General features: G+C 48.8%; 1 protein-coding gene across 1 annotated transcript in view; it reads right to left on the bottom strand.

Annotated features, from left to right (window-relative positions):
* Nucleotides 1–11,472, bottom strand: part of LOC109901651 (cell adhesion molecule 4-like) — a 32,838-nt gene that overhangs the window by 9,129 nt on the left and 12,237 nt on the right. The window contains 6 exon segments of the mRNA XM_031838018.1: nucleotides 3,506–3,678; nucleotides 5,061–5,151; nucleotides 5,549–5,590; nucleotides 5,593–5,709; nucleotides 6,978–7,265; nucleotides 9,682–9,828. Of these exon segments, the coding sequence (XP_031693878.1) occupies nucleotides 3,506–3,678; nucleotides 5,061–5,151; nucleotides 5,549–5,590; nucleotides 5,593–5,709; nucleotides 6,978–7,265; nucleotides 9,682–9,828 (858 nt within the window).

Raw genomic sequence — 11,472 nt, 5'->3', positions numbered from 1 at the left:
CCCGCTCTCCTAACCTCCCTCCCGCTCTCCTAACCTCCCTCCCCCTCTCCTAACCCCACTCCCTCCCCCTCTCATAACCCTCCCTCCCTCCCTCTCTCCTAACCTCCCACCTTCTCTCTCACCTCTCTCTCTTTTTCTTTAGTCATTCATTAAAGAGGTATAATTTATTCCACCTAATTAGTGACTTAGCTCATTACCCTAACCACTGCACTCATCTTCCCCCAAATCACAACTATATCTCTCCATCCATCCCTCTAGCTTTCTCTTTTCTCCCATCTCTCTCTCTCTCTCTCCCTCCCTCCCTCCATCTCCAACACTCTCTCATGCAATTCAATTCTAATGGGCTTTATTGGCTTACAGCATTCCATTTCATCACAGCAGCTCAGTTGAATGACATACTGTAAGCAGACCCTCAGGGCTTTGCAGAGACAATCAGTAACATTCTCCTCTGAGCTCCACCAGCAACACCACCACCATCCCACCACAACGCCATCCCACCACACCACATCCACGCCATCCCACCACACCACCACCACGCCATCCCATCCCACCACACCAAATCCACGCCATCCCACCACGCCATCCCACCACACCATCCCACCACACCACCACCACGCCATCCCACCACACCATCCCACCACACCACCACCACGCCATCCCGCCACACCACCACCACACCACCACAACCACACCACGCCATCCCACCACACCACCACCACGCCATCCCATCCCACCACACCAAATCCACGCCATCCCACCACACCACCACCACGCCATCCCACCACACCATCCCACCACACCACCACCACGCCATCCCACCACACCACCAAATCCACGCCATCCCACCACACCACCACCACGCTATCCCACCACACCATCCCACCACACCACCACCACGCCATCCCACCACACCACCACAACCACACCATGCCATCCCACCACACCACACCATCCCACCACCACACGCACACACACACACACACGCACACACACACACACACACACACACACACACACACACACACACACACACACACACACACACACACACACACACACACACACACACACACACACACACACACACACACACACACCTGCTGAATAAAGATTTTGCGGCATTGGGCCTGGCTCGGCAGAGACTCACCAACCTCTCACTCTCTATCTGCTTTTCAAAGCATCACCCAGCCTCGAAAAGCGACAAGCTCCTGCAACAAATTGGCCTCCGATTTGTCCTGATTTTGCGCTTCATGGCCACATCAGACACTAGATAACTCTGGGAGCTGGTTGACAGTGTGAGGGGGAGAGGGCTCGTTTTTCAAAACTGTCATAATGAGCTGTTTTAGCTGACTCATCATCGCCATAAAGCCCTGCCCTGTCAGGCGACCCCACCCCAGTTCACCTTGGGATTTCCAGGGGCAAGCGTGGCTAATCCAACTTGGGCAAGCCCCTAACTGAACACTAACCTGGCTTCGACATCTTTCTCCCTGCTTCCCCTGCCCCTCTCTCTGTCCCTCTTGGACTCGACAAGACATGAACCCTCCAGGGAGCTCTGAACTACAGTACACGCAGAAAAGAGGGCAAACTACTGAGAAGGTGAGAAAGCAGAGAGAGGGGGGGGGGGAACAAAGAGAGGATAAGATATATAGACATTTAGAGAGAAGGAGTATGGGAAAGATATATAGAAGAGAAAAACAGGACGAAAGAGGGTAGAGAAAGAAAGAACAAATAGGATTGGTTGACAGAGAGAAAGGAAGGGAAACATAAAAACAAGAAGAAGAAAGAACGAAGAGACAGAAAAAGAGGGACCATTCTAGGAGACAGACGATAGAGACTAAGGAAGAAGAACCATTCTAGGAGACAGACGATAGAGACCAAAGAAGAAGAACCATTCTAGGAGACAGACAATAGAGACTAAGGAAGAAGAACCATTCTAGGAGACAGACGATAGAGACTAAGGAAGAAGAACCATTCTAGGAGACAGACGATAGAGACTAAGGAAGAAGAACCATTCTAGGAGACAGATGATAGAGACCAAGGAAGAAGAACCATTCTAGGAGACAGACAATAGAGACTAAGGAAGAAGAACCATTCTAGGAGACAGACAATAGAGACTAAGGAAGAAGAACCATTCTAGGAGACAGATGATAGAGACTAAGGAAGAAGAACCATTCTAGGAGACAGACAATAGAGACCAAGGAAGAAGAACCATTCTAGGAGACAGACGATAGAGACTAAGGAAGAATAACCATTCTAGGAGACAGACGATAGAGACCAAGGAAGAAGAACCATTCTAGGAGACAGACAATAGAGACCAAGGAAGAAGAACCATTCTAGGAGACAGACGATAGAGACCAAGGAAGAAGACCCATTCTAGGAGACAAACGACAGAGACTAAGGAAGAAGAACCATTCTAGGAGACAGACAATAGAGACCAAGGAAGAAGAACCATTCTAGGAGACAGACGATAGAGACTAAGGAAGAAGAACCATTCTAGGAGACAGACGACAGAGACTAAGGAAGAAGAACCATTCTAGGAGACAGATGATAGAGACTAAGGAAGAAGAACCATTCTAGGAGACAGACGATAGAGACTAAGGAAGAAGAACCATTCTAGGAGACAGACGATAGAGACCAAGGAAGAAGAACCATTCTAGGAGACAGACGACAGAGACTAAGGAAGAAGAACCATTCTAGGAGACAGACAATAGAGACCGAGGAAGAAGAACCATTCTAGGAGACAGACAATAGAGACCAAGGAAGAAGAACCATTCTAGGAGACAGACAATAGAGACCAAGGAAGAGAAGGGCATTTTCTTGAAGTGTGGACGTACTTCAAAGCCAAGCATGCCTAACTTGTGTTGCACAGTGAGAGAGAGAGTGTGGCTTTAGCTCTGGTGGTGGCTGACGATGGCTGCTCTGGCAAGATGCTCTGGCTCCTCTCTCAACGGAGGATAGTTAGAGTGTTGTTTGACGCCTGCCGCTCCTGCCACCTGCCGCCACTGCTCAGGAGATGGTAAGGAGGGAGGGAATTAAGGGAGGAGTGGAAGGGGGGAGTAGGGGGGATGATGAGGGGGCGCAGCCTAAGGCAACCCAAAATGTTACGCAACAACCCCCCTCTTTCTCCTCCTCCTACACTTTCTCTGATCTTCAGCTGTCAGATGTGAAGGCTGCACTGACATGAGTAACCACTAGGGGGCCACAGCCATGTGGTACACTGACTATACTGACTACAGATGCTGAGTTAACAACTCAACTCAACCCCTAGCCCGACCCCCTATGCCCCTCGCACATCTGTGAAGCATAAACAACTGATGAAGTGGCTCACGCTTTTGATGTCTACATCTGTGTCTGTGATACGCTTCTGGTGTCTCATTCAAAAAGCTACGATAGGATTGGACGGTGAATGGATTCGGAGGATATGGAGGGTAAGCTGATCCTAGATCTGTGCCTTAGGGCAACTACTCGCCGCAAGGCAGTGGTTGTCATGGCGACGGTTGCTCACCGTACACCAGCAGCGTGTAGTGGTCGGCGGCACGGCCGTAGTTGTTCTGCGCCTGACACAGGTAGGTCCCGTTGTGTGATTGGCTGAGACGGGCCACCTGGAGGGTGGGGCCAGAGATCTCCGCCCTCTCAGGTAAGGTGTCATTAATCCTAGTCCACTGGACATCTCTAGGCCTGCAGAGAGAGAGAGGAGGGAGAGAGAGCGAGGGAAAGAAGAGAGTGAAAGAGAGAAAAAGAGGAAGTGGAAAGTGTAAGAGAATTAGATAGAGTGGGGGAGAAACGAGGGGAGCAAGAGGGGATGGGGAGAAGAAAGAGAGAAAAGATAAGACAGTATAAAAATAAGACAGAGGTGGAGGGAGAGGGAGGTTATGGGAAATAAAAGGCGAGGAGGGAGAGAGAGATTTTAAATTAGACCAAGGGAGAGGAAGACAGCATGACAGAAAATAATTGAGGAGATTTATGGACAGAGAGAGAGAAGGAGAGGAGAGGGAGCAAAGAAAGATGTTGTGTCAGATGGAGAGAGGGAAAGCGGGACATGGGAGGAGAGAGCCAGGGAAGGAGATAGACAGCGATTTATGGGGGAGAGATGAGAGACGGAGAGGCAGACGCAGACAGGAGGACGGAGAGAAAGAGGAGACACGAAAGACAAAAGAAAAGTGAGACAGAAGGCGACTGAGACAAAAGATTATTGGATTACATGAAACAACGAACACACCACACAATCTCACACAAAAGCCCTGTGTATGTGTGCATCCCCTGTGCTGTGCTGGCTGTCCCTCTCATTCCACCCTGGCCAGATTACAATCCCAGCTCATCTACACCCTAATCCCTCAGGAAGCATCTAATTAAATCCCCTGCTCATCCACACACACACACGCACGCACACACACTTTAATAAACACACCCCTCCAACAAAGACAGGCAGTGTAATGAATTGGTGATGAACGGTTAACAGGAAGTTTGTCCGGGGCTTGAGAGTGATGGGGGTACCGGGGGTGTAAAGGAGAGTGTGGTGAAGTCACTCCAGCATGAGATGAGGCAGGGGCAGTCCAGTGGATCGACCACCACAGCCACATCTCTCATGTCACTGTCCCCAGCCGGCTGTTACTGATCCTCACTGGGCCACACATACTGGCTCCTCAGCCTGGCTTTATTGTGGGGCTTTACTATGGTTTTACTCACCACACACACAAACAGACAAACACGAGCACATACACACACAAACCAGTTTTTATAGAGCTTAATGAAGAGGCTTCAGTTGCCTCAGAAACACACATGCACAACAAACACATCACAGTGTCTAACAAGGGGCTTGTTACAGCCTCCTCAGACACTTCATCCAGAGAATGTCTCAACTCCAAACAGCTGTAGCGTGAGCACAGTATACATACACAGCAAATGCACAAGCCAATCAAACAATCTCATAACACACACACAGACACACACACACAGACACACACACACACACACACACACACACACACACACACACACACACACACACACACACACACACACACACACACACACACACACACACACACACACACACTCACAGTGGGTTGCCAGTGATGGAGCAGGTGAGGCTGAGAGAGTCTCCCTCTCGGAGGATGCCAGGGGGAGGGATGATCCTCACTGTGGGGGCAACTGGGGAGAGAGGAGGAAGGAATGGTTACCATGGTAACCAATCAAGAGTGACGGTTGGCGGTTCTGTTATCATAACATCCCTCAGGGTGAAACAGCTGCTGCTTTGTTAATGGCTGCAGTGAACAGACACATCTGAGGAGGTATTCATACGTGTTGCTGTGAAAGCCATGCAGGGCCATTTAATCTTCAACAGTTTGGCAGTGACACTCATTATGCAGATCTAAAGGGCAGAAAAATGCTGATCAAACTCAGAAATGGTGAGTTGATAAGTAATTTACAACAGAAGGGTTGACCACCCCAGACACCAAACACAAATGAGTCGTGACCATCAGAAATGAGGGTGATACAGCTTCAGTGTGTTGCCATGGTAACCCTCGGTGGCTGACCAGTCACTCACAGTGGACGTCGAGGCGGTAGTGGCGGACCCTCTTCTGCCCCCCAGGGCGGGGTGGGATGCCTCACAGCTGACCGCTGCCCCGTTGTCTTTCCTCTCCACAGGGAGACGGATGGTGCTGGACACACTCACTGTCTTCCCATTTTCCTGCTGGGACACCACACCTAGAGAAGGGAGGGAGGGAGGGAGCACATCAGACAGAGGACGAGGAGGGAAGGAAAAGGTGCTGGTGAAAGGGCGGCAGGGTAGCCTAGTGGTTAGAGCGTTGGACTAGTAACCGAAAGGTTGCAAGTTCAAACCCCCGAGCTGACAAGGTACAAATCTGTCGTTCTGCCCCTGATCTGTTCCTAGGGCCGTCATTAAAAATAAGAATTTGTTCTTAACTGACTTCCCTAGTTAAATAAAGGTACATTTTTTTTAAAAGAAGAAAGAGAGAAGGGAGAAGGACACATGGAGAGAGTGAGACGGGCATGATTGATGACAAGGAGAAGAGGAGAGAGGGATCTGGACAGGCTCAGACATAAAAGGAAGATAAAGAGAGCGTGAGATACGATTAAAAATATTTTAAAAGACTCCAAATGAGGCAGCGGAAGGTGAAGAGGAGGAAGAGGAGGGATGGTGGTGGCCAAAACTGAGGTCACGTAATATGAGTCTGTGAAAATATGACAATAACTAACACCATGCTGAGTTTTCAATTATTTCAGCTGAGTGAACTGAAGCAGATGAGGGCGGGGAGATACTGTCTTAATTACTGAGACATTCTATCTGTCAGGATCTGGAGCCTAACCTTTAATGTCACACTGTATTTGACTCAGGGCAGGGCCCGCTCCACAGCACTACAGAGCAGAACAGAAAACAGGGCTGTCTGCTGTGGGCCCCACGCATCACCCCACGCCGCTTGCTACATAACCTTGTCACATCAGGGGACAGACATCTTTGTGAACACGGCATGAAAGGAGGAGACAGAGAGAGAGAAGAGGAGAGGAAACGGGATGAAGAGAAGAAGAGTGAGACAAAGTGTAAGGGCACAGAGATGTGCTGAGTTAGAGATTAAGATGGAGAGACGGGATGGGAGTGAGAGGGAAAAAAGAGAGAGGTGGAGGGTATAACAGGACAGACAGACAGACAGAAAGACAGATAACATGGTAAACAGAGTGATCAGAGTGATAGCTGGATGGAAGTTTTATCAGACGGGGAGTAAAGAGGGAGGTAGAAGGCTGGACAGAAAAGGAGAGAGTAAGATGGAGTTTGAGAAAGATAGATGGATAGACTGACACAGGGACAGGCAGGCGGATAGATAGGGAATGCAGGAAGTGAACAGAGAGGGAGAGAGAGAGAGGTATGACTGAACAAAGACAGAGTCAGACAGACAGATACTGATAGATAGAATGACAGAGCGACATAGTGATAGATCTTCAAAGGACGGACAGACCTGGTATCTCCCGGCGGTCCCTGATCCAGCGCAGCGTGGCGGGGGGCTTGCTGCGCGGCGACAGGCAGGTGAGCTCCACCTCGCCCCCCTCCACGGCCTCCTGCTTCACCTCCACCGTGGGGGTGTCGGGAGGGACGGACACGGACAGAGTGGCCACTTGGTGGTGGGTGTCATCGGTGTAGAGCTGGCAGAAGTAGCCGCCCTCGTCCGACACGCTCACGTTGGTGAGGGTGATGCGCACCAGACGGGGAGTGAAGAGAACCATCTGGAAACGGTCATCCTTCAACGCTGGGAGGGAATGAGGGAGACAGACAGCATCGGGGGGGGGGGGGGGGGGGGTCAAGACACAATAGGAAAACCACAATTGGAGATAAACACATAAATATATGGAAAGAAAAGCAAAGAGCAAAGAGGACCGGGGAAGTAACAAGGAGGAGAGTGAATAGAGGAATTGAAAGGGGAATAGCGAAGGAGGAGGAGAAGAATTAAACATAGTTAATCCAACAATCCACTGTGACCTCCTGACCAGGGCCATAGTATCATAACAACCACAGAGGCAGTGAGAAGAGAGAGAACCTAGAGAACGGACATAGGATAGCAAAACTATGTTTTTTTTGGTTGTCAGAGAAAGGGAAACATCTATTGTGAGAAAATCATGATAATAACAAATAATGCTAATAACCGTCAGTGTGACAGGGACTCAATGGCCATTGTCTCATAAACTTCCCCAAACCCACTTTGTATCGACTGACTGACTGCACAACCTCTCTCTTTCCTCTTTAGCGTCCTCTATCTCCCTCTCTTTCCTCTCTACCGCCCACTCTATCTCCCCTCTCTTTCCTCTCTACCGTCCTCTATCTCCCTCTCTTTCCTCTCTACCGCCCACTCTATCTCCCTCTCTTTCCCTCTCTTCCTCCCTCTATCTCCCTCTCTTTCCTCTCTACCGCCCACTCTATCTCCCTCTCTTTCCTCTCTACCGCCCACTCTATCTCCCTCTCTTTCCTCTCTACCGCCCACTCTATCTCCCTCTATCTCCCTCTCTTTCCTCTCTACCTCCCTCTCTTTCCTCTCTACCTCCCTCTCTTTCCTCTCTACCTCCCTCTCTTCCCTCTCTACCTCCCTCTATCTCCCTCTCTTTCCTCTCTACCTCCCTCTTTCCTCTCTACCGTCCTCTATCTCCCTCTCTTTCCTCTCTACCTCCCTCTATCTCCCTCTCTTTCCTCTCTACCGTCCTCTATCTCCCTCTCTTTCCTCTCTACCGCCCACTCTATCTCCCTCTCTTTCCTCTCTACCGCCCACTCTATCTCCCTCTCTTTCCTCTCTACCTCCCTCTCTTTCCTCTCTACCTCCCTCTCTTCCCTCTCTACCTCCCTCTCTTCCCTCTCTACCTCCCTCTATCTCCCTCTCTTTCCTCTCTACCTCCCTCTTTCCTCTCTACCGTCCTCTATCTCCCTCTCTTTCCTCTCTACCGTCCTCTATCTCCCTCTCTTTCCTCTCTACCTCCCTCTATCTCCCTCTCTTTCCTCTCTACCGTCCTCTATCTCCCTCTCTTTCCTCTCTACCGTCCTTTATCTCCCTCTCTTTCCTCTCTACCTCCCTCTATCTCCTCTACCTCCCTCTCTTTCCTCTCTACCTCCCTCTATCTCCCTCTACCTCCCTCTCTTTCCTCTCTACCGTCCTCTATCTCCCTCTCTATCGTCCTTTATCTCCCTCTCTTTCCTCTCTACCTCCCTCTATCTTCCTCTCTTCTTATTAGTCCCTTTCTCCCTTCTCTTTTGTGTTTGCTTCTGCAGAGGGAGAATTCCTTCTCTCTTCCCTGGTGTAATAGTCTACCATTTCACAGCATCATTCATTATATCAGAGGTTTAGTGTGTGTATTGTGTGTCTGTGTGAAACACAGAGGAATTTATTGTAGACAGAGAGAAAAATAGTCTACATTTGCCTTAGAATACTATTTCACAAAGCTCCCTGAATGTGAGAGTGATTCCCGACAGAAAAACACTAAATGGCAACTAAATGTCACAGCTTTGTTCAAGTCCTATTTCACCTTTTGTCCCAGCTCATTTGCATGCCAGGCAGTCAGAGCTAGAGGAGATAGATGGGATCCACAGGCAGTCAGAGCTAGAGGAGATAGATGGGAGTCCTCCACAGAGTCCTCTTGAACAGGTCTATTACTGTTCCTATAGTCTGTTTCTATGCTGGACAGCCTAATAAAAGACCTTGTGTGTGTCCATAACGGCAACCGATTCCCTATATAGTTCACTACTATTGACCAGATCTCTATGAGGACCGGATCCCCTGGTTTAAAGTAGTTCACTATAAAGGGAATAGTGTGCCATCTGAGACACAAGCTTCATCAGAGCCCATTGGTTTAGTGCTGTAGCTGGACAGCTCATTGCCTCATTCCCTTTACCTAACAGTGCAGGACCTTTCTACAGTTATAGAGGGGAATGGTTCAGCAAATGGGTTCAATAGGTTGACCTAAAGAGGCCAGCTAATGGGTTCAATAGGTTGACCTCCCTCATAACCACATTGTTCTGGTGGCTTCTTGGGGCTGACTGGTTTTTCAAACCCTGACCACAGAGATGAATGTTGAAACCTCACTGTCTCCCTCTCTCAAAAATATACATGAACACACAAACACATAAACATACACACATTAAATACACACACATATACATGCAAAACACACACAAACACACACCTCGTGTGCCGTTGAAGAAGAGGGTCTGTCTGCGAGGGTTCTGGATAACCACGATGGAGCCGTCATAGTTCTGCAGACGACAGGAGATCTGGGCCGTGCCTCCCTCCAACACTGTCACATTCTCAGCCTGCACCGCTTGGCAACGCGCTAGAGAGAGAGACAGAGAGAGAGAGACAGAGACAGAGAGACAGAGACAGAGAGAGAGACAGAGAGAGAGACAGAGACAGAGACAGAGAGAGACAGAGAGAGAGAGAGACAGAGACAGAGACAGAGACAGAGACAGAGACAGAGACAGAGACAGAGAGAGAGAGAGACATTTAGTTTCAACCTCACTTCAATACAAACCACAACATTCACAGAAAAGCAAGTAAACAACTATTGATTCTTCTCCATTGACAGTCAGTATACATAGAAGTGAGATACATTAATTATATTGTGGTGTAGTCATGACTCATGAATACTAGTGTGCTTTTTGAAGGATAGTAGCGGCAGAGTCATATAACATGGCTCTGAGTAGCATTAGGAGTGGGAGAGATGTAGAGAAACAGAGAGAAACAGAGAGAGAGAGAGAGAGAGAGAGATGGTGACGAAGAGAGAGAGAGAGAGAGAGAGAGAGAGAGAGAGAGAGAGATGGTGACGAAGAGAGAGAGAGAGAGAGAGAGAGAGAGAGAGAGAGAGAGAGATGGTGACGAAGAGAGAGAGAGAGAGAGAGAGAGAGAGAGAGAGAGAGAGATGGTGACGAAGAGAGAGAGAGAAACAAATGCTGTTATTAATTGACATGGACACAGGCAGGGAGAGCGGTAAATGAGCTTGGTGGTTGGACTGTTCTCATGATTATCATTAGCAGCCATTAGCCTAACACAGTCCTAATAGAGAGAGACTGACATACTGTAGCAACACAACCCACACACTGGACTGAGGCAGATGGAAACCATACAAGCTAAGTGGCTAACAGCAGTAGTACACACACAGAGATCTCTTTCTCCTACATACATTCTACCCTCCTCTCTCGGCTCACACACGTATGCACCCCTTCACACCTGTTGAACTTACACACACACACACACACACACACACACACACACACACACACACACACACACACACACACACACACACACACACACACACACACACACACACACACACACACTTTGTAGTTCAGCCTCCTTGCCACCTGTCTGTATAGTATATTGCAATTTGAAATGACATTATGGTAATGTAATGGTGGCTCGTGTGTGGTTGTGTTTATGTTTGTGGTCATCTGTGGTTGTGGTGTGTGTGGTTGCGTGTGTAATTGTGGTTGTGTGTGTGTGGATGTGGTTGTCTGTGTGGTTGTATTTGTGGTTGTGTGTGTGGTTGTGTGTGTGTGGTTGTGGTTGTGTGTGTGTGGTTGTCTATTTGGTTGTGTTTGTGGTTGTGGTCGAGTGTGTATGTGGTTGTGTGTGGTTGTGTGTGTGGTTGTGTTTGTGTTTGTGGTTGTGTTTGTGGTTGTGTTTGTGGTTGTGTTTGTGTTCATGTGTGGTTGTGTGTGTGGTAGTTGTGTATGTGGTTGTGTTTGTGGTCGTGTTTGTGCGTTGTTGTGGTTGTGGTTGTGTCTGTGGTTGTGTGTGGTTGTGTTTGTGGTTGTGTGTGTGGTTGTGTGTGTGGTAGTTGTGTGTGTGGTTATGGTCGTGCTTGTGGTCGTGTTTGTGCGTTGTTGTGGTTGTGGTTGTTTCTGTGGTTGTGTGTGGTTGTGTGTGTGGTCGTGTTCATGATTTTATTTAATATCAAAAACACTCAAACAAAGTA

Source organism: Oncorhynchus kisutch, linkage group LG13 (genome assembly GCF_002021735.2).
Source record: "Oncorhynchus kisutch isolate 150728-3 linkage group LG13, Okis_V2, whole genome shotgun sequence".
NCBI classification, from domain to species: domain Eukaryota; kingdom Metazoa; phylum Chordata; class Actinopteri; order Salmoniformes; family Salmonidae; genus Oncorhynchus; species Oncorhynchus kisutch.
This window is presented reverse-complemented; position numbering and strand designations above follow the sequence as displayed.